The 23,438-nt window shown below is 46.8% G+C and overlaps 1 protein-coding gene across 10 annotated transcripts in view; it reads left to right on the plus strand.

The window, feature by feature from the left end:
- Nucleotides 1–23,438, plus strand: part of Cdk5rap2 (CDK5 regulatory subunit associated protein 2) — a 194,707-nt gene that overhangs the window by 157,133 nt on the left and 14,136 nt on the right. For all 10 annotated transcript variants that reach the window (XM_013513198.1, XM_013513196.1, XM_013513197.1 and 7 more), the window contains 9 exons: nt 1,608–1,656; nt 4,342–4,514; nt 9,160–9,279; nt 12,920–13,036; nt 14,970–15,159; nt 15,774–15,898; nt 17,096–17,344; nt 20,248–20,325; nt 21,296–21,558. In XM_013513198.1, the coding sequence (XP_013368652.1) occupies nt 1,608–1,656; nt 4,342–4,514; nt 9,160–9,279; nt 12,920–13,036; nt 14,970–15,159; nt 15,774–15,898; nt 17,096–17,344; nt 20,248–20,325; nt 21,296–21,558 (1,364 nt within the window). The remainder of the gene's footprint in view (nt 1–1,607; nt 1,657–4,341; nt 4,515–9,159; nt 9,280–12,919; nt 13,037–14,969; nt 15,160–15,773; nt 15,899–17,095; nt 17,345–20,247; nt 20,326–21,295; nt 21,559–23,438) is intronic.

Genomic DNA, 23,438 nt, shown 5'->3' on the forward strand with positions numbered 1-23,438 from the left:
TCCTCTGTGATGGAGGTCTGCCTGCCTCTCTGCCTTCTTCCAGGAAACAACACTGTCTCCATGCCATTTTGGCCAGGATGTGACTGAGAGATTAAAGGCATAGGTCTGTGATCACACTGGCTCTGAGGATACTTCTGCCTCCCTTACTGATCTGTACAGTGCCGTAGAGTGAGAATGAGTGTGGGTGGAGGGCTGACATGGTAAACCCCCTGGACTTCCACTTACCCACTGGTAAATGGGGAGGATGGCACTGTGTGCCTGGGATTGTTATGGCGCTGAAAGGAGAGAGTGGATATTAATAAACCACACTTGGCCTGGTGCCTGGTTACTTGGGCTCACTGAAGTCCCTCCTGGTGGTGCCAGTGCCCTGCAGTGGAAGGTGGCTGTCACGCCCTTGTTAGCTTATGCATGTGCTCTTGGTGCCCAGGTGACTGGCTGGTGGCTTGGAGAGGACCTACGAGTCAGTGCCAGCCACTCTGCCAGCTGTAGGCGGGAACCACAGACAGAAAGCAAACATGCAGCTCCTTTCCTACACTGTGGGTTTGAGAAATTTTCCTTTTCGGAGTAGTTTTAAGAATTGTATGTGTGGGTGCAGTTTAATTATAGTCTCATTTTTCAAGTGCAGCTATAGAAGTGTTTGTTTTTTTCTTTAGCCGTGCGTCAGTTTCTTCAAAGAGCTCATCCTGGTCTGCAATTTCCAGAGTTCTGAAGTATTTTTAAAATAAAGTTGTTAGTCTCTTTGAAATCTGGGCTCATGCTTCCTTTCAAACGGCAAATGATGACATGCAGGGATAGAGCAGAGTGTCTTTTGCCCAACAACACCCTGAGCTTTAGTTTATTTTCTTTTGTCATTTCTTTTAGTCATTTCCCCTGCTGTAGACAGTGTTCTTTTTTTTTTTTTTTCCAACTGCACTCAGATCCTCCTTTTCCTAGTAATTCTAGTTCTGAGAGTCTTTCCTAAGGATATAATTTAACGGCAGATAAAGCTGTATGTACAAAGATGTTTATTTCTTTTATTTATTAAAGTAAAATTTGGAGATGACCTAAATATCCTGTAGGGAACTGGCAAAAACTGGGACATGTGTGCCCACTGTGGGATATTAGTGTGGGGCGTTGAAAACTCATATTTCTAAAGCAAGTTTAGTAAAAAATGCTTACAATGACGTCCAAACTGAAAAAAATTAAGAAACTGCAATAGCCTTGCTGCCCAAATGCATGGAAGAAAGAAGGGGAAGCAGTCCAGTTACATGTCCGTAGGGGGTAGCAGGAAGAGACTGAACTTTTTCGATTCCGTTGTCCTTTTCCTACAATGAGCGTATATTCTGTTAGTATCAGAGTTTTAGAGAAGGAAAAGGAACTGCACCCAGCGATGCCTTTATGATTGCTTGTTTGATTCAGTGCATCACCTGGAACCAGTACCAGAGCAGTGATAAAGCCTGCCGTCTGAATTGTACTCCTGGTAATCCCACTTTCAGTATCTGGAATTGTTGTAAGGAGTGTTTAAACAAATGGAACAGTGCCCCTGCAAATGTGTGGGCAAGAAATGATTAGGGAACACTTTTTAAAAAAATACTTTATTTCTTTCTTGATGTTATTTTTGCTTTCAGGAAAACCAGCTGGAATGGAGCTGACTCTCCACAATGAGCCCATAGAGAGGTAAGTGTGCAGCAATTATTACGAAGACTATCTGGTTTTGGTTTCCTGCCAGATTTTCAAAAATATTCTGATTCCTTCCCATTTTCCGCTGCTTTTAAGGAAGGCGTAACCATCTGTAGGATTGACAGTGGTCTCACAAAGCCAGGCGTTCACACTGTGTGTCCATTCAGGTGACTCCTGGCGTTGGTTGGGTGGTTTGAACCAGATGACAAATTCCTTTTCTTGGCTCCTTCTTGCCCTGGCATTGGGCTCTTCTCAGTCTGGCGCATCTCCCTGCCCCTTCCCTGCTGCTCGCTCCCTTCCCTTTTCACAGGGGCCCCTGTGCTTCATCTTCTCTGGCTCTTTATTGTTCTGGCTGTGGCTGTGCCCAGACCTCCCTCCTCCTATGGTGTGAAAGTCCTTCCCAGAGTCCATTGGAGTGGAAATGAACATGGCTCTCCCCAGTGCCCTACTTTCCCACTGCGTCCCAGGGTCTGCTACTCTTGCTGAAGCACGGGCACCTAATTCCATTAAGCAGCCGTTGCATGGTGTTACACTACTTTCTGCATTCATCTCCCCACTCTTAGACTCCTCGAAGGAGGAAAGGAGCTAACTAGCACTAACTGGGTATCGGTATATGTCAGCTGCTGCCTTAGGTATTTCATATTTATTATTTCTCACCCTACAAGGTGAGCATTTTTATTTCCATTTAGGATTAGGAGCCTGTGGGTCAGAGCTGCACACTTGCCATTGAGAGGCAGAGCTAGGACTTAAAGTCGGGTCTGTCATACTCCAGTGCTTGTGCCCTTACTGTTATTCCGTGTAGTCTTTTGAGGGCAGTGACAGCATGTGATTGTATACTTTCTCAGCCTGCCTCCATGGCCAACTGAAAATGCCAGGATCTTGCCCCCCTCTACTTGCTAAAGGTTAGGAGAGCTATTACAGTACTGCTGCTGGGGTGCCTTCCTTTTCTTTAGGGATGTGGCCCTTTGGGGTGCTAGGGGCAAAATAAAGAAATAGACTTAATTTTGGATGAAGAATTTTTAAAAAATTTATTAGCATCCTAAAGGCTACCAGCAGCATTGCATTGAGCAGGCAGGGAGGTATCGCAGCTCCCTGGAGGAGGTTTTAATCAGGGTTTCTATGAATTTAAAAGAAATACCCCTTTTACTGCAGTCTCTCAAAGATCCCTCCCAGTTCAACCTACTATTTCTACCCTCATAGTGAAAGATCAGCCCCCACCACCAGGCTGTGGAGAGGGTAGGGAAGGGCTCCCCAGGTAAGTCCAGCCTTAACTGAACTAGAATGAGTGTAAGGGGCCCAGGGCAACTGGGAGTGTATCCATGCTGGAGATGAGGGACACACGGCCCCTTGCAGCAGTGAAGCCGGAGAGGCATGCTGTGCTGGGCCCATTGGGCTGGTTCTTAAATACTGTGTTAAAGAGTCCCACCACTGTTCTATAGGAGGAAGGGAGTTTTTGAAGGAGCAGAAGCCAGAGATAGACCCAATCTGATTGACCATTTGGAAGACGAGTTTTTTATTTTGGTGGTTCTGGGGATCAAATCCAGAGTGTTGCTCCTGCTAAGGCAGGTGCTGTACCACTGAACCACAGCCCTAGCCCCTGGAAGACTGCTAAGTTTGTTTAGAGAATGGATTGGAGGAAGACAGCGAACTTCTTTTAGCCCTCCTCAACCAATGTGTCTTCCCCTTTCTATTTCTGACAGATTTGTTTCTTTTCCTTCTCTTCTCCCTTTTCCAGCTGTAGGCTTAGCACTCAAGGGGTCACTCCTAAGCTAATTAAATGGGTGCCCTTGGCCCATTCTGCACTTTTGCAAGCAGCAGCAAGCCTATGCATCCATCATGCTGTCTGGGCGAAGTTGCATCTGGTGTTTACCTGTTAATGAATGCGTTGCAGCTTTGGAGTCCTTTGCTCTTGTCTGAGCTCATGAATAATGAGACCGTGGCCACTGACAAGAAGTAATAGGAAAAAGTGGGAGAGAAAAGAGCTTAAATTAAGGAGCTTATCTATAATGGAGATTCACGTGGGCTTTTCACAACATTCGGGTTGTTTTTCCTCATGGGTTAGGTGGTCCTCGGGAAACACAGGTTAATAACCACATGCTTGCTAGAGTGATGCTGCTGGGAACTGCTTAGGGACTGTGAGGCTTTGAGATTTCTAATTCCATAAGGCCCTTTCATGGCTTTGGGCCAGACTCCCACTTCTCCCTGGGAGCCTTGGAGTCAGATAGGCCTTGTTGAAATCTGAGTGCTGCATCTTAAGAGCTGAGATGGCTTTTGATGGGCTGCTTTATGATGAGCCTCAGTCTCTCCAACTCTAAAGGAGCATAGCACTCTCTTCCTCAGAGGGTGCCCGTTAGGACCCTGTAAGAACCAGAGTGTCTGGTCCAGAGTGTGCATCCGGTAAATGGGTGCAGCTGACCTGTGCCCTCTCTCAGGTTGCTCCCCTCTAGACCAGAGCCCGGGGCAGGCACAGTCATCTCACTTCACCATCTTTCTTGGCTCTGCACTAAAGTCCGTGGAGCTCTGTCAGTTTTTAGATGTCCATTGCTTAGCACTGTGAGGAAATGAGAGGGCTGACCAGGTTGCAAACATGGGATAGTTGCGCAGGGACCGTAACCGTGAGTACCCTGGCATTGCGGCCCTGGCTTGTGGGAAGTGACATATCTTTCAATCTCATCTGTTAAGGATGGAAGCAAACAACTTAACCTACCAACCTAGTCTGCTGGAGTCTTCTGAGCCTTCTGCCTCTCACATGTTGTCTGATGATGAAATGTCCGAGAAGTCCTCCCTCTCACAAGATCAGAAGCCTGACAGTGAGACTGAGAAGGTGGAAATGGCGATGAACCATTTTTCTCAAGGTAAGCTATGCCTTGGCAGGCATCGTAATATGACCCATTGTCAACTCTACCCTGCTGCCTTGCCTGGCTAAGCAGATGAAAGGAAAGCGGGAGGCCACAGCAGGCCAGAGGGTGACATCTCTATCACTGGAGAAAGCTGTGGTGGTACAAGTGTGGGTGGCTGGGGAGAAGCCCTTTTTTGTTTTTTAAATGATGCTCTTCTGGCAGGGACAGGCTGGAAAGCACTGCCATCGTGTGTCAGGGCAAGTTTGATTTGTTTCCCTTTGTTGCTCTCACCCTATGGCAGTGTTAGTTTGAAGACACTTCTGCTTTGATTTGTAGATATCCAGGAGCATTCAACCCCCTCTTCTGATTATTTGGTCTGAGTACAAGTTTGTGATTTCTCTTTTACTTTGTTTCTCTTAGTGTCACACTTGCCACATGGTTCAGGCCCTTTGTGTTAGTCCATTCAAGCTACTATAGCACAACACCACAGACTAGGTGGCTTACAAGCAGCAGACGTTTGTTTTTCAGTTTTGGATGTTGCAAGTCCCAGATCAAGACGCTAGGCAGCATGATTGGGTTCTGATGAGGGTCACCTTCCAGGTCAGAGACTGCTATCTCCTCATTGTCTCCTCACATGGAGGAAAGCAGGCAAGAGAGCTCTCTGGAATCTCTGTTACAAGGGCAGTGATCCATGATCACGGATCCTGTTCGCGAAGGTTCCATCCTCATGACCTAATCATCTCCCAGAGGCCACCTCCTGACTCTGTCACACTGGTGCAAAGGGCTTCAAGATTCTGACTTTGGAGACATGGACATTCAGATCATAATACCCTTGTGCTGCCTCTACCATGGACTGAGCTGGTAAAATCAGCATTCCCAGGCCCCTTCCCCGGTGCCCCCACCCTATCCTCTTTTCTGTACTTGGAGTCTTTGTTTGTTATTGTTTTGTTGACTGGATGGGGTTTTTTGTTTGTTTTTTGACTTTTTGGTCTTTTTGAGACAGGGTCTTGCTGTGTAGTTTTGGCTGGCCTTGAACTCACTATGTGGCCCAGCGAGCCCCTGAACTTACAGTAGTCGTCCTGCCTCATCCTCCTGAGCGCTGGGATTACAAGTGTGCACCACCATATCCGGCTGCCCTTGGAATCTTGATTCCCTCCTGTTAGGGCAAATGTAGGGCTTAGTGTTTATAACTCGGTATATTTCAAAGAGTCAGGGGATCAGATAGGCCAGATCAGATTGACCAGGGACCAGCAAACTATTCCTTATAAAGGCACAGATAGTAAATGTTCTAGACTCTGCAGGGTATGTGGCCTACATTGCTGTTGCCCAGCTCTGCGGTCACAGCACATAGGCTGCCATGGGCAGTCTACCTGGATAGCACAGCCATGTCCGGCAACACTTTATTTACAAAAAAGGTTTGGCCCTGGGCTGCAGTTTCCAGGCCGTCTGTAGGTGTAGACTCTGGACCTCCCCTAAGTCTCTGTTCTCGCCTTTTTCCCACAGGGTGCCAGCATGGCCTGCATAGCACAAAGCGGACACTGCCCCTGCCCTAAAGTCTTTGTTCACAATTGGCCACAGAGGTCATGGGTTTTAAAAAATTTGAAGCCTTTTGAAAGCAACAGAACCCCACTTTTTAGATGAAAATGCATAAGGAGGCCCCACGCAACATGTCATTAAGACCCAGTTGGAGCCCTTGCCCTCAGGGTGGCCTCTGCCACTCCGCTGGATACCCAGACGCACAGTGTAGACTTAGCTGGGACGTGAAGTGCACGTTGTTGGTGTGTTTCGGGTCACCCCACAGCCAGGCACCTGGACCACACTGCTTGGAATTTCTGGCTGCATCCCTCTGACTTCATTGTGGGTTTCTGATTCTTTGATTTCTCTCAGTCATGTCTGGCTCTAGTTCTGCCTTCTCTGAATTTAGGTCAGGCCACAAAACATTTCCCTGTCTTCCTGGTGCCACTACCTGCTGTGCTGTGTGAACCCAGCGTAGAGCTCGGTCCTTTTCCAGGAGCGCGCAGACCACTCCTCTGAGGCCTTGGAGTGGACTCAGTGGAGTGAGGGTTTGTGGAACAAGGAGGATGGAGCCTCCTTCAGAGCGGAACATGTGAGAGTCTTCTTCAAACCCCCTGGTACAGTGTCAGGTAGGGTCCTCTTCCTTTTGCCGGCCCTCTTTTTCTTTTTTCACCCTGTCTGCCTCGCTAGCCTTATTTTATTTCTGTCGAGGCGTTTAGTCATCTATGTCTGTTCCTCCAGGGACCTGTGACTTCGGCTCTCTGTGCCCGGAACGAGAGTGGGGCTCTGTACAGCCACCCCAGTGTTTCCACCATTACCTTTTTTTGGTTTGTTTCTCTTAGCCTTTTATTCTCTGCATCTGTTTTTCCTTTTGTCATATTTATAATCTGTGTAGGGAGATAATTGGTTTTTTTTTTCTCATTTAGCATCCTATCACGAGCTTCCTGACGTGTTTTAGATAGTGTCATTTGTAGTGGCTTTAGGATAGTCCCCTGAATGGCGGAACTGCAGTTTTCCTTATGTTCCCCTGGTGCTGAACATTAAAGCCATTTCCAGAATTCACAGTTGTAAACAGTGCTGCAGGGAGTATCTTTGAACATGAAGCTTTTCCCTTATTTGGGGTCATGTTCTTAAGATAGATTCTCTAAATTGGAGCTACGAGGTAAAAGATACACACTGTGTGTGTGTATGTGCGTGCGTGTGTGTGTGTGTGTGTGTGTGTGTGTGTGCGCATGCACACATGCAATGTGTGTGTGGTGATTGCTTCTTACAGGATTATGATTTTAAAGAGTGCATTTATCAGAAGGATTTACTGTAAGAAAGACAGGGATTTCTCTCCCTTTTTGTAAAGGCTAGTACAGTATTGTGTTTCCTTCCCCTCTCTATGTCTGCATAATTAATAAGCAGTGTCCAGTTCGCCTGGACACGAGTCCTCCAGCCCAAGTGATAGCTCCAGCTCCTGACGGCACACTCGGTGGAAGGTGGCTGTCTTGATGGCTACAGAGTGCTGATGCCCTCAAAGGCGGCGGGGTGTGATGCGTAAACCAGCAAGGGTGTTGCTGATTGACTCTGGCCGAGCCGCTGGGGGAAGACTTCAGGGCAGCGAAGCGGGGACGGGAGGTACAGTGCTGGGTGTGCCCAGGCCGGGTCGCAGGCAGGGCCTTCAGTGCCGTGCTGCAGTACACGCAGCAGATCTTCCACCCAGCGACTTGCCTCGCTTCTGGCATTTATAGGAGATAGCTGAAGGTCTGGGAATTAAGTCATCTCATAAACATTCAAATTCATGGCAAAATTACTATTTAATTAGGAAAAGATCTGTAACATTGTACTACTTTTAAATGAAAGCCATTTTGGAGGAATTAAAACTGGGTTATAACATTAGTATAATGTTTTAAAACAAACATTACGAAGACATACTGAGTATACCCTAATTGATGAATTAAAGGCATTAGTTTTGCCTTTGGATGCTTAATGTGATTATGTTTTAAACACTGACTCTAGAAAGCTACCTCTGGGTTGCGACTGTGCTTGCTTCTTTCTTTGTTACAGGGAACGGTGACAGAGGATGAAAAAGTAATATGTGCTCATTTTAGGAAATTCGGAAATTTGAAATTTGTATCTATCATTCAGAATTATATTAAAATGTAATATAGAATTTTGAAAAGTCTAAAATCTACCACCCTGATATTAACTGCTGTTAATATTTATGTGTATTTCCTTCTGTGTATTTGTCTTTCTTGCCTGTGTTAGTTTTTACATATTGTGTTGAATAACAGATTTTATATCTATTTTAAAATTTAACATAATAACATAATTTTCACATGGTATTGTATAGTTATCATAACATAATTTTAGTAGTTATGTAATACTGCATCATAATGGATAGACTACAGTTTAACAATTTGAGTTATTTTCATTTTTACTGTTACATGCAATGCTGAGAGGAACATTTTCATGCATTCTGGCAAATACTTGTCAGTATCTCTAGTGGTTTCTTTAAATAGAGTCCTAGAAGTAGAATTATTTGGTAAAAGACATTGGAAAAGAACTTTTCTAAGGCTAATGATATAAATAGCCCCAAAAGGTCATATCAATTTTTACTCAGGCTAACAGGATATGCTCTTGAGATTACCCTTCTTATTACTGTTCTTGCTGGCATTGTTTTGCTTTATTTTTAAGACTTGAATTAATAAGCGATAAACGGATAACATATTCCTTTCAAAAAATTAGTCTTGAAAATATCTGAATTCATTATGGAGGTAGTTTAATCAACTCTCAGGCAATTCAGGCAGACTTGAAAGTGATCTGTTAGTTTCACCATGAGGAAGATTTTAAATTAATATTTGATATTGGGAAGAATAAAAGGCTACATTAGAGTTAGCATTAAAATTGTATGGAATATAATTTTTCCGTGTGATGTGAAATAGCTTCCTCATGGAAGGCTGCGGAGAATCATTACAGAGCTGTGTCTGCAGGCTGTGGGAAGTAGCTTGGCCTCCCCCAGCCTGGGAAAGAATTGCCAGTTGCCAACTATCTTAATACATCCAGTGCTGTTTGGAATTTCAAGATCTCTGCATAATCTATAAATTATTCAATTTGTTGGGGGCTTCAGACTTTAAATTAAAAATGTCCTTCCTTCCTGTAGATTTGCTAATGGAACACATTCAGGAAATTCGAACTTTAAGAAAACGTTTAGAAGACTCTATTAAAACAAATGAGAAGCTACGGAAACAGCTAGAACGGCAAGGGTCTGAGTTCGATCAAGGTAAAGAATGACCTTCCCACAGGGCATTGCAAGCCTGTGAGTGCTTTATCATGACACCGTTGCCTCACTAAGCAGTCTGTGGCCAAGGCAGGTACTTGGTAAATGTTAGTTTCTCTATCATTCCCGAAGTCTGCCAGCCTCTGGCATCCTGAATTGTGGTTGGCTCCTCATTGGATTGTAAAGGCTGTAAAGATATAAATAGGTATTTTAGAATTGCACAAAGCCGTACTTTGCCTTTTGGTCAAAAATGGATTATAAAAGTATCCACATTTAAGCAGTCTGGTATATTTCTCTGGCCAGTCAAAAGGGCACCAGTATTCCTGCATGAATACAGTTACATTTATGTATGTATGTATGTATGTATGTACCAGGAATCAAACTCAGGACCTTGTGCTTGCCAGGCAGGCAGATACTGTGCCGCTGAGCTACATCCCTGGCCCCATAGTTATCTTTAAATGGCGTGATCTTGCATGAAAACTAAACATATTTTTCCTACAGGAAGACATTCACAGAGTTCAAAAATTAAAACCTTCATACTTTTACCTATTGAGGCTGCCCTTCTTTCCCTCCTCCCAGCTTTTGTTGGTTTTCTTCTGTATCCTTGGAGTGATTATTTTAAAAATGCAAATACAAAGATATCTTCTTATTCTCCCTCTCACTTGCCAAAGAGCTAGCAGACTCTGTATCCACTACTCTGGCATATGTTCCCTAGACAGTGTGTCTTGGACATCTATCCCTGGTGCTCCAGAGTCTCCTCATTCCGAGAAGGGTGGTCTGAGAGCAGCGTGGGGCACTGGGGAAGGCCTGGGTTTGTCTGGGTGTTAGGTGGGCCTAAGTGTGGATCCCAGTTCTTGTGCTTACTAGTTTTGCAACTGGCCATTTCACTCCACCCCTCCTGTTCTCAATTATTTCCCCAAACATGGTCATTTAGAGATTAAATGAAGCAGTGTTATGAATAGGGTCTTGTTCAGTGCCTCACCATTTATTAATAGTTGCTTTCAACATCTTTATCAGTTATATTTTGCAATTTTACTTTATATAACCCAAGCAGTTTAACATTGCAAAGCTTTGCAATGGGTGGAGACCCTAATGTCGTCCCATCTTTAACAATGAAATGCCTGAGTTCTGAAAAGATAGTTGGTACTTGATGGAGGCCCTGGAGTGCTTAGACCCCTAGTCCGCTTCTGATTCCCCTTTAGCCTACTGTCGCCATCAGTTTATACGGACATCTTTCCAAAGTATGGTGTGGGTGTCCGTGTGCAGGGTAAGCAGAGCAGTTTCTATCATTCCCTCTCCATCCCTCACTCCCACTCCTCCCCACCCCCAGCCTGTGTCCTCCCACTTGGCTCCCCAGGGAAACTGATTAATCTGAGTTATTAGTTGTATCAAACACAGGAAAGAAATATGTGCCTGGGCCCTTCACATTCACTCTTGGTAATGCCTGAATTGGATTCATTCTGTTTTACATTTTCCCTGGCAAATCCAATTACAGAATTATTTGGGGGCTCAAATGGCCACCGGCTACAATGGCGCAGGCAATTGCTCTGGAGAGTAATTCCCTCTGATGGGAAGGTTTACAAAAAGGCATTCATGAAGTATTTACGCTGGTGGGAAGACATGCTGTTCTCACCATGTTGTCATAGTCTCTGAAAAGACAAAGAAATAAAAGTGGCTCCGCCTCTCCCTACCATGAAGTGTTCATCTTGGGACTAGGTTTGAAAAAGGCCTGGCTCCCTATAATGTTGAGGTGGAATATTGTTACAAACTGCTGTCTCATGCATTTGAGCCTCCAGCTTGTCACCGGTCACCCGAGGTGTGGTGGTGTTCAGAGGAGGCCGGTCACTTAGCATCCAAGTGGTCCAGTCCTCGCCAGCTTGTACTTGTTGCTCTGGTGTAGACCGTGTCAGGATCTGTTTGACTTAATTATCCCTAGCTTTCGTCATTGTAGACATCCACAGAATTTTTCCTGCTCATACAGATGATTCTTGGGTCCTCTTTTGGCTCTGTCCCATCGTGAATGGTAATATTAATGCAAATGGTCATGGCAGGAACAATAGTAATGTGAGTAATTTTTATTGAGCTAGTGAAGACTTGGAGAAGTTATGTGACTACCCTGAGATCTTGTAGCTATACCAGAGCCATAGTTCAACCCTGGGGTCTCCAATAGAGAAGGGTAAAGGAAGATGGCAGAGAGAGACATTTATGAATTAAAAAATTGTTGACATTCTGATCAGCGAACCATTAGCAGGAGACAAAGGTAGTGCTATAGACTGAGAAGATGGAAGAGCTGTCATACTTTGTCTACAAGGGGCTTGAACATTGCAGGTTGGTTGTATAGTAGGATGCTTTCAGCTACAGATAACAAAATATGAGTAAAACAAGTGTAAGCAAGAGGGTTTATGTTTTCTTACATAACAAGAACTCTAGCGGCAAGGAGCACAAGGCGTTTTATGGCTTGGTGACACTGGGAATTTGGTTTGTGTCCATGATGACTGTAGTAATTATCAGTCTTCATCCTCTGTGGGAAGTGTCCAAAACATGGGGAGGCGAAGGCTTGGCTTCTTTCTGGCCTTCTGTTTTTATGGGGTGGAAAGTCTTTCCCTGAGGCCTGCAGCAGGCTTCCTCTTGGTCTTAGAGCCCCGGCGGGGAGGTAGGGAGCTGTCCAGAAGGAGGTGTCATCTAAGCTGGATTTAGGGGAAGCATGAGAGTTCGGGAGACAGACAAGAGCTTGGTGAGGTATTTATGGGTGAGAAAGTGACCTCTTACCCAGTTTGTCTGGCTTTAGACTCTAATCTTTACAGTATACCCATAGAGGCAGTGAACTTAAGCCAAGAGTTGAAAGAGCATTACTGTGACAGGTGAAGAGGGTAGGGGGCATTCCACACAAAGGGAGAGCTCATTCTGCAGAATTAGGAAGGGCTGTGACCATATGGGTGGTCATGGCCCAGGCACTGGGGCATGAGTGGAGATGGAGTGGGGTTTGCCATATTAGAGTTCACCAGAGAGAGGCCCAGATTCTAGACTGAGAAGTGTGGACCTTGCCTTTAGTTTGTCCCACTGTCTTTTGGGCTGTCACATGTTTTTGAGTAGATGGTAACACTAAAAGGAGTGTGTATAGGATGATAATCCCATTGGTAGAATAACTGGGAGGGAGGTTTGGAGCAAGGTGTTAAAGCCTGAACATTAGAGATTGAAGACTTGGCCAGGGTCCAAGGCATTTCGGAGGAAGAGTCGGTGTCAGGATGGTCTGATTGGGCAGTGGGACAGGGAGGAGTTTAGGGTAGCTTGGTTGGTCTCTGCTGCTGGTTTGCTTTAGGGATTTTGCTGATACCATCATCTGAGGCAGGGGGCAGAGGAGAGAGACAGGTTTGGAGGGGACTGAGTTAGCTCGGGGGCAAGGCCTTGTAGGTAGCTGGTAGTGGAGGTTGTGACTGTCTCCCACCACGTCACCCTAGCCTATGTCTCTGCTTTGTTCCTCTTCAGGGCAGGTAAGATATGGGAAGCTCCCTCTTGCCTCCTTTTTTAAGCCTACTCATTTCCCTTTGGGCTCTGGTAGAGTGATTTCCATTGCATGTTTCATTTCCTCATTGTTAAAATGGTTTTCTAGGAGGTTCCATCCTGTTTATGTGTGTTTTTGTAGGTTCTGCAAATATCTTTTCTTATGGTTCAGAGCTGCACAGTTCTTTGACATCAGAAATACATTTCCTGAGGAAGCAGAACCAGGAGCTCAACATGATGCTGGCGAAGGGGTCTCAAGGTAAGAATGAGGGGAGCCCGCTGCAGCGTGGGCCCCAGAGCCTCCATGTCAGGTAAATAACGCAGGTGGTGGAATCTGACCAAGCAGTGTTCGAACCTAGGGTTCGGTGACAGCTTTACCCCATTTAATTGTCACAACAGCCTTACGAGGCATTCTTGTTTTACAGCTGAGAAATCTGGGGTTCAGAGAGGTTAAGAAATATGTCAGAGGGCTGTTGTGACAATTAAGGGAGTAAAGCCCTCAGCAGCCTCTCTGCCAGGTTCTCTGCATTTACTTGTCATTCACCCCCACCCCCCTCCAGCCACCTCGCACTCACGTTGGATCACAGTGGAAAAGAGAAGGGCTGAGAATATATTACTGCCAGAGTCTCAGCCAGGGAAGTTTATCCAGGATTCCTTCCCAAAATCCCTTCTCTTAATTCCCTCTGTTTGGAGCTTAGCTCCTGAAGAGCTTTCACGTACAGTATCCTTCAGTACTTAAAATAATTCTTGCATGAGGTATTATTAGCCCTCTTTTCCAGGTCAGAACCTGAGGCCTAGGGAACTGCACTGCTGTGTAGTCACAGGACGAGAAGATGGTGGAGCTAGAACTTCAGCCAGCTTATACCACTTTCCCTAGAGGGTGTTGATGCTGATATGAGTTTAAGAGATAAAATTAGAGCCTCTGTGAGCAACATTCCCTACTCTCCTGTTCTGTGTCAGGACCTATGTAGAATGCTAACCAAAACTGGAAGAGTCCTGGTCCCTTCTCTCAGGAGGCTCATGGTCTGATGGGAGACACACCCAGACCACAGGGAGGGCGCATGAGGATTGGCCATGAGAAAGGCAGGTCAGGGAGCTGTAGGACACTGGAGAAGGCATCTTGATGCTGGAGAACTGGTCTCTAACAGCTGAGTCTAGAAGGATATGGAGGGATTAGCCAGGGCCTCTCAGGTTCAGAGGAGCCAAGGCCTTTTAAATGAGGCAGAAAGAGAGCAGAGGAGGCCTAGGGCCAGCTGTGGCTCATCAGGAAGGACGTGCATCTTGGAAGGTCTGCAGTCTTGGGGATGGTGTGGAGTCCCAGCTTGCACAGAAATTCTCTTGTCATTAGTGTGGAGTCAGAAACCTGGGCCTGAGTCTTGGCTGTGCTGCTTACTGGCTGTGTGACCACAGGGAGGTGTTAACCTTACCATCCTCAGTGTCCTCTCTGTACGATGAGGAGAATCAGTTCCTACCTCAGAAGTTTGCTGTGAGGATTAAGTAACAGGTATGCATGAAGGTCTTCATGCGATGCCTGTGGTTAGTGCTGGAACGTGGTGGCTGGTACCACCACCAGCTCAGCTCGTGGCTGAGCCTTCACCTCGACACTGTGTGTGTGTGTGTAAACAGGTATAGAGGGGTGAGAAACCTTCCTCAAGATCAAGGAGTCAGTGAACGCGGGGGCTGCACGTGAACCCTACCACTCTGCTCTGCTTCCAGCACCCTGCTCTAAGCCTCTTGGTCTCCTGTACCTCCTGGAATATTTTACTGCCCTGAGAGATGATGTCCTCAGGCACCTTCTGCTCAGCCCTGACCTGGCTGGAGACTTGGCGGCTTGTGGTCTCTCCCCCTGCACTGCCAGAGTCTGGGCCCTGTCTCCTGCCTCCGCCAGGAGTTTCTGCCCACTCTTTGCTCTGCGAAGCCAAAACTAACCAGGTTTGCAAGGCCCAATTATTTAATAGAAACTTAAACAGGCCTGTTTTATCCCAGTGGCGTTTAATCTACAGCTTTGATGTTGACAGATTTATCTGCCCCAAACGCATAAGATAATTGGAATGCCAAAACCATAAATGCCAGATTAAATCTCATTCTTTTTTGTATTCTTGGAGTGCTTGAGCTGAAGTGCTGTATCTGTGTAATAAGGTTGGAAAAAACAAATGGAGTGCCTTCTCACTGGTGCTTTTTGGTGTTTGTAGATAAACAGAAAGAGAATGAAAAATTGCGAGAGTCCATCTCCAGGAAGGCTGCGAGTCTGGAGCACCTTCAGCAAGAGTATGCCAGTGTGAAGGGGGAGAATGAGAGGCTGCAGAAGGAAGTCAGTGAGAGGCAGAGACACAACCAGCAGCTGCTCCAGGAGGTCCACAGCGGCCGCCAGGAGCTGAGCAGGTGGGGCCCGACCTGCTTGCCCCTGTTGCCTGCCGCCAAGTCCAGGAAACACTGTAGCTCTGCCCTAGTGCCAAGAGAAGGCAGAAACACTCATGCCTTATGTGTGGTAGGCAGAAAGGAGGCGGGGGAAGATCATCTAAAGAGAGGAGAGGGTGGGGTGCGGCTTTATGTGTCTTTCCTAGGGGTGCTGGTGGGGAGTGCTGTAGCCCTCACGAGTGCCGCGCTCCTTCAGAGAGACTGTCCTCACTCTCGCTGCCCCGGGTGTGCAGTGACACAGCAAGGCCACTGTGTTTGCAGACTGTGCTGGGCTTAGGTCTGGGTTCTTCTCCAGAGCCAGGTGCTCCTGGGTAAGGGATGGAACTTTGGAGCTTTGCTCCCCATGTCTCTGAGTGGAGGGTCAGGGAGTACCTACCTTTTAGGTGTCTGTGGAAGATAACATGAGAGGGCCAGGCATGAGGGCACTTGGGAAATAGTGGCTGTGTGGAGTTTTTCACTCTGCTAGTCCCGTTCTGTCCACACTTCTGGCCGAGGTGGCTCAGGCCTGCCCTGTGGGGTCTGAGTGAGTTGCCCTGAGGTAGAATTAACTGCTCCTCTCGCACCTGGGGCCATTTCAGGGTGCAGGAGGAGGTGAAGTTGAAACAGCAGCTGCTATCACAGAATGACAAGCTGCTGCAGTCCCTCCGAGTCGAGCTGAAGGTGTATGAGAAGCTGGATGCGGAGCACACCCGGCGACAACAAGGTACCGGGTGCTTTATGTGAAGTCCTCATGTCTGGGGCTGTGAGCTTTCCCGGAGTGCTGGAGGCAGGAGTGAGAGGGCAGGGCCTCCATCCTCTTTCCTGAAGGGCTGTCAGCAAACCCCACACTACCCTTGGGGTTGATGAGGTATGTCTTAAAGCTAGCTCTTTGGCCCACTCTCTTTTTTTGGTGTGCTAGGGGTCAAACCCAGTTCCCTGCATGTGCTTGGCAAGTACTCTGCCACTGAGCTGCTCTCTACCCCAACCCTTGGCTCACTCCTCCTAAGCAGCAGTGGGAAATGCTAGAGGACGAGGCTCGGGGCAGGACAGCTATGGTCTGTGGTCTCACTCTGTGGGTCCTGGCTGTGCAGGCTTTAGCACATTGCTTCACCTTTGGGCCTGTTCCTGCCTCTATAAACATGTCTGTTAACATCCACCATGTGGAGTTGCTGTAAAAGTTGAATGAGGTCATTTATTAGTATCCTATGCCAGTACCTGGCATATAGTTGGCATTCAAGAGATAACGTTCATCATAATTTTCCTGATAGTATATATTTCTCTTTGCCCACTCATCCAGCGAATATTTATGGAGCACCTCCCCTGTACTGGACATTGCTCTGGGATGGTGGTTGGCCCTGGTCCTCTATGTTTTCAGAGAGATGCCAGATCGCAGTGGCTCAACTCTAAGGTCTAATGTTTCCGAATCAATTTTGAGGTGTAGTGAGGTTTTATTTTTTTTTTTAAACTAATTTTCCAGATGGTTTCTCTCTATTGAAAGTTTATCTAGAAAGGGGTCATGTCACAGCTTTCATTTCTCCTCAAGTTGCTTCTCTTATTCTTGCTGTTGTGCCTTTTTAATATACTGTGGCTCTTAAAATCATCCCCTTTCATTCTATAATTCCAGCCCAAATAGATTTTATTACTACTAGACATAATTTCAGGGTTTGGTGTGCAATTTGCTAGGCTTTTATGGCCAGAAGTGAAAATTAATTTCCAGCTCTTATTTAGCCTGTGGAATAGCAGCAATTAAGTCAGCCAATATTTTTGTTTTTAAAGTCGAGTTGTTATTTTAAATTGTACCTAGTTCTTAGGAAAGAGGAGGTGGGTGGCAATGGTGGTTTAAAAACACCATTGAGTTCCTTTGATGGCTGTCCCATTGCCTGTGGAAGATGCCACAGCCTCCCTTTGCGTACATCCACAGAGGCCAGAGCAGAGGCATTGGGAGCAGGCTGGAAGGGGCAGGATCCTGGCAGTGACCTGCACGGCCTCCTGACAGAGATCCAGGCTTTGCGGGCACAGCTGGAAAGGAGTATCGAGACCAACAACACCCTGCGGAGCAAGCTGGAGGAGCAGCTGGCACAGGGGGCCAAGAAGGCCCAGGAAGGAGCCCTCGCTCTGTCTGCCCAAACCCTGTCCGTCCCCGAGCAGTCCCTTCGTCTAGACAAATACGGTATGTCTTCTGCCTCTCCACACTTTCTGAAAATTCAGCTCTGTGCATGTGTGTGTGATGTGCAAGCTTCTAAATGATGCTTCTGTCCCTTGGAGGTGTCTTTTCATTGACAGCAGACATGCTGCACCACAGGAGACAGGGCGCCTGACCACTAATGAGTTGTCAGACTGGCATAATCTGTCTGGGGAGGTTGGTTTTCTAGGTGTAGAATTTGGACTTCCAGCCTCCCTTGTTGCCTCTGGTCTTGCTTACCTTCATTCATTTAGTCCTGCCCACATCACTGTCATTCGGAGGCTCAAAAGCCTTTTCAGTGTCCTTATTGCTTTTAAAATAGAACCTGCGCCTCTTACTCTGGCTTTTAGCATCATGCAGGATCTAGAAAGCTACTCTGTGGGAACAGTGGGTCTGTTTTGCCTTTGCTTGCAGGCTTTTCTAACCCTGAGGAGGCTGTGGAGGGAGCAGAAGGAGGATGACACACATCTGCCATTCACCCGATAGGGCCTAGAAGAAACCATCAAATGGTCAGGCTCAGCGCAGTTGGCCAGACCATTCTCTTTGCTCTGTGGATGAAGGAATCAAATCTTAGCGAATGGATGGATGGGGCTCCCCCAAAGTGACACTGCAGGCAGGTGACAGAGCTAGAGCTAGGCACCATTTCAGCTCCTAATCCAGCCCTCTTTCTGATCCCTGCCTGACCTCTGAAGCCTCAGTGTCTTAGGGATTGTCATCCTCATGCCCACAGTGTGGAGGGTATGCGTATGCTGCGGGAAAGAGGGCGGCAAAATGCTTGATAAACAGTGCTGTACAAAATTTGTACTTTCCTTTACTTGGATTGGGGATTAAGTCTGTTGTCTCTGATTAATTAATTTGCAGCACCAGGGATCAAACCCAGGGACTTGCACATGCTAGACAAGCACTCTACTGCTGAGTTACATCCCCAGCCCCTACTGCTTTTAATTTAAAAACACAAATCTCTTAAGCAGCACCCAGTCAGTCTGCTTTGCAACTTGCAGTGCTTGGTTCCTTGATTTCTCTTTGATGAAGATTTTAAAATTTTTATCAACAAAAGATGATGCAGCTATGTAAAAAAACAGTAAAGGGAAAAAAACCTTCATTATTCTATACAATGATCATATATTTTTTACCTTTGTGTATGTCTCTTCTTTCATTAATTAAAAACAGCTTGAGTTTATATTGGCCAGCCTGGTTGTGGGGCCGTTCTGTGTCCTTTGTTTGGTTTTACCCAATTTATCATGCCATGGACATTCTCTCTGCTTTTACATGGGCTTCCTAATGATTGTTTGCAGTTTATTGCCAGTTACCAAATGGCTACCCTGTTGATTGGTAAAGTGATCTCTGATTTGGGCTTTTAATGAACATCGATGTTAATGTGCTTTTTTCTGGTAAGCAGTGTTGTTAGGATAAAACCTGCCTTCTAAACAGTCGCTACATCAGCAGTGTTCAGAAGGGGCATCTTTTCCATGACTTCATCAGCTTATGCCTTAAAATACAGGTCACCCCCAGCCCTTTTTAGGGCTTAGAGGAGAATGTGCTATCAGATGTTGGGGGCGGCTAGTGGAGATAGAAGCAGGGAGAACCATGCCTTGCTCACGTACCTAGAGGGAAAGTTGGGCTAGCTGCAATGAGGAGCCATCGAGTTGCCTTTTCCTGCTTCCAGAACTTACCCAGAGGCAGCCGCAGTGTGCTGGCTATGGGCATCCCGGTGTGTGCTCAGAGCCCACAGCAGAGGGCCTGTTCTGCACCTTGTGTCTAGCTCAGTCGTACATGATGGACAACAGCATGTCTTTCTTTGTGAGGGACGTTTTAGGGCCGTACTTAAGTGCAGCTGTTTACAGTTATATTTTAAAGGCTTCTCTCTTTGGTTGAAAGTGATTCGTCTCAGAAGGTGGCTCCAGGGTGCCAACCTCTTGGCTCCTTGGCCCCAGGAGACGCAGCACCCCCTTGGCAGACACTGAGTACTGTCAGCCTGTTCCTGAGAGGGGTGTGGATGGAAGCTTGGGTAGAGCATCTTAAGACCTGGACACTATTCTTGCTGTGCCACAGATGTGCTCAGTTAGGCTGGGTAGACTGCTTCCTGTCCCTGCCTCTTGGGCTCCCTCCCTGAAATCTGAATTACGGTGTCATTTTGCCCACTGCATTATTGAGAATGCAGTAGCTTTTCAGATGTGAATGCGCTTGACAAGGTTTAGAGCGTTGCACAGGCCAGCTAGACAGTGCCTAGTTGATTTTATCCCCTTATAGTGTTTCACCTGCGTCCCCCAGGTCCTGCTGTGGGTCAGTTTCCTCTCTTGCTCAGGTTACTACAGCAGTCCCCACATGCGTTCTTCTGGTCCAGACACAGATCTCAGTAAACACAACACCTCTGAGTGGGTCCCACAGTCCTTGTGATCTGATCTTGCACCCTTCTGTGTCTTTCCCTGGTACCTGGGCTTTGGCCAGAGGAGCTGCTTTCTCCCTGAGTGATGATCCACACCTCTGTGCCCTTGCACCTGGTCCTCTCTCTGCCTCGCATTTCTTGCCCCCCTTCCCTTGGGTCATCACAGACGGTACTGTAGGTGTTAGCCTTCAGGAAGCTGCATTGGAGCCAGCACCTCTCTCACCTGATGAGGCCAAGAGCCTACAGCTTCTGCACTTCCCTCTGTTTACCTGTCGGGTGGAGAGTTCTTCCAGGGAAGACACTGGGCCTGGTTATTCTACCTCTGGTGTATTGCACAGCACCGGGCAGGACTGATGCCCAGGGAAGATTTGAATCAGTGCCTGTGTGTCTGAATAAATGAATGTATGTGTTTGTGAGATTCTTTACCATAGCCTCATTCTGCTTTTTCTGTATAATGATAGTGAAACTAACAGTTTGTTTCCTTCTCTTGCTTTGCATTTTGTAGATGGTGACAAATATTCCATGGCAAATGATAATTCGTTTGATCTGTTTGATTCTACCCAGCCAGTAACACCAAATTCAGGTACAGAGCTGAAGCCTGGGTCACTGTGGTGGTATTAGTTATGGCAGTAGAACTGTTTAAATGGAAGCAAAGGGGTTTCCTGGTCCCACCTAAGTATTTGGCAGGGATTTTGGATTCAGAGTCTCAGCATCTCTGGCAGATGGTCTCCTCTTCCAAGGCAGCTAGTCCTTCTCTAGGTGTGACCAACCTTGGCAACTTCATTGGGTTTCTGTTGCCTTCAAGTGTGGCCACCTTCATGTGGCTTTCAAGGATTCAGCCCAAGGGGACCTTCCCAGCCTTCTCCTCCCTGGGGTAGACACAGATGGGTCACCATCCTGCAGACAGGCTGCACTTTGCCTTTGCTGTGACTTTCAGTCCTGCTCTCAGCCGGTGGTAACCCTGCTACTCGACTCATCCTGAATGCAGGCTTCTCTGTGAAAAGACTTTCTTGCTGTCCCCAGTCAGAATTAGTTATCCAAACTTCTAGGGGTGGAAGGCAAATGACAACAGGCTTTTACCTCTGCCTAGGATAATTCTGGCTCTCTATTCAGTCCAACCCAGTTGATGATGCTTCTGGGAAGCCTTCCCAGCCTTTCCCTCCCTGCTCGGGGGACCATTTCTCTCTGGGATCTCTCATCACCACTATGCTGTGGCTCCCTCAGCGTCAGTGTTCCAATTGGACCCTGAGCTGCTGCACTGTGGACCTGCTTGGTGCATCTCATGCATCTGGGGTCTTCTGCAGAGTGGGTGGTCAATAAGCCTTGGGTGAATTGACTTGAGCCTCTGCTCTCCTACAAGATGAATAATGTGCCTGGTATGGAGTGGTGTAGACTGAGGCCCAGGAGCTAGGCTGTTCCCCTCTGGGCTTGTGCTGGGTAGCACATAGGCACCAGGGCCTCCCTTGACCCTCTGCTGGCTTCAGCATTGTAAGCTCTGTGAACACAGGGTGCTGCTTCTAAATTGATCTGATGTTTCACCTCTTGTTTTGCAGTTTCAGAATTTCCTCCATTCTCTGAAAATGATGTGGACTCCCTTTCCTGTGATAGTAACAGCTTGGCAACCACTACCTCGTGCATGTCCCACTTGGTCACTGGACACCGCCTATGGGCCAGCAAGAGTGGCCACCATGTCCTAGGCCTGTTTACGGACTATGATGCCCTGTGGAAGCAGATCTGCCAGGTCCAGAGGCTCCTTGCTGAGATGGACCCTCAAACCCATGAGGCTCCCAGCCCAAGTCAAGAGCTGGGGACAAAGGTAACTTGACCACAAAAGCCTGGGAGATAGATGCTTTACAGGGGCAGTAAGTGGGAGGGCCTGGCTGAGAGACAAATTGTACATTTGTCCTGAATAAAGCTTCAAAACAGGGGCCAGAAATGTGGTCCAGAATAGCTCAGAGGTCAGTTCCAGTATGGGGAAATGTTTGTTGTTGGTTGTGGGAGAACTGTATGGTGCAGTTTGTACCATGTTACTGTGGCCACTCCACAGGGATCTACAGTACTGCTCCTATGGGTGCCTCTGTCTCTCTGGTCTCTCATCTGACCTTCTGTGCATTTGTCCTTCTGTGTGTCTGGCCATTCATCTGTCCAGTCCACCTATCCACTGCCCAGCCGGGCTGTGTGCTCGTGCACTGTGGCTACTATGAAAAAGTTGGAGGCCCTGATTTTCATGAAGCGGATCACACCACACTGTGACATACCATACCACATCACCTATACTGCACCACGCTGCATCACCTCACGCGTACCATACCACACCATACCATATTAACCACACTTACCACACCACACCACGCCTCACCACACCATACTGTACCACATCTATCCATATTGTACACATCCACCCGTATTGTACTATAATTTCCACAACTGCCTTGGGATGAGCTTGCTCGTGAGAAATATCCTACGTCACTTCAAGATCAGTGGTAGCTCCATCTCTTTTAACAGAGGAGCTTTTCGTATGATAATTTTACTTCTTGCTCAGAACAAGCCGATGAACTGGGTGATGTGTTCTCACTTAGAGATGCTGAGAAATGACTTGGAGCAGTCACATTCGAACTCGGTTCTCTGTCCTCCGAGGCTCTCTCTGTATGTTGTGACACTGCTTCCAGCTCACAGGTCAGTGCTGAGCACCTGCCTCACCTGTGCAGAAGCCGCCACTTCTCCCTGGGCAGTGATTCCAAGGGACTCGGGTTTCTGGTCTGGCTTCTGCTTGCCTCCTCTGTCATCTCTCCTGTCCCCTATGTGTCCTGCTATGAACAGGCCGGGCTGTGTGCTGCTGAGCGCACTTGCTATCCGTGTCCGGTCTGCCTGCTGCCTGTGCCCCCTGGCTTGTGATCTCCTTCAGACTGTTTTACCTCCCCCTTTCCCTGCCCGTCCCACTGGAATCTTCCTCCTCTAGGTTTCCTTTTACTGAGGACCCATGCACTTCATGTACGTTTTGTTCACTTCCTCCGAGGCTTGGGTCACATCCACTGCCAAGCCAGACTGGACCGGACCTCTGACTTCCATGAGTCACAGGTTGTAGTCCGTCTTCTCAGGTCTTTTTACTGAGGATACTTGAGACCCCTACACTCCAATACATGTTTTAACTTTTTGTTTTGTTTTACTATATTATAAAAAGCAATTTTGCATTTCATATTCCATCGGATAAGCTTCAGTAAAGCAGGGGTAGTGTCTATTCTGCTCAATATTGTTTAGCTACTACCTAGCCTAGGTGCCAAGAGTAGGTGCTTGGTAAGTATTTGTTAAGTTAATAAATACTAATAAGGCCTTGTTCTTTTTTGGGTAAAATCTTTATTATATGAAAGCTAGAAATTGTATAAAAGTTTAAAAATACAATGTATTAAAATATCTCTTAGAGGTCAGCACTTAAAATTTTGATATATATACGTTTAGGACATTCATAAACTTTACCAAACCTACTCAGAAGTACACAGATTCATATATTTGAACTGACAAGTGTTAGAACTTTCCCTGTCTCATTCAGTGTTTTTGGAGCACTTGACTTTGAGTAGCTGCTAGTAAGCCTACATGTGGGTGTACCATCATTCCCCATGCTTTCCCAGTTTGTTGGACGCATAAACTATAATGAACCTCCCTATACATAAATCTCTGATCATATATATATATATATAT

The sequence above is a fragment of the Chinchilla lanigera genome, unplaced genomic scaffold (assembly GCF_000276665.1).
Source record: "Chinchilla lanigera isolate Chin_1 unplaced genomic scaffold, ChiLan1.0 scaffold00018, whole genome shotgun sequence".
NCBI classification, from domain to species: Eukaryota; Metazoa; Chordata; class Mammalia; order Rodentia; family Chinchillidae; genus Chinchilla; species Chinchilla lanigera.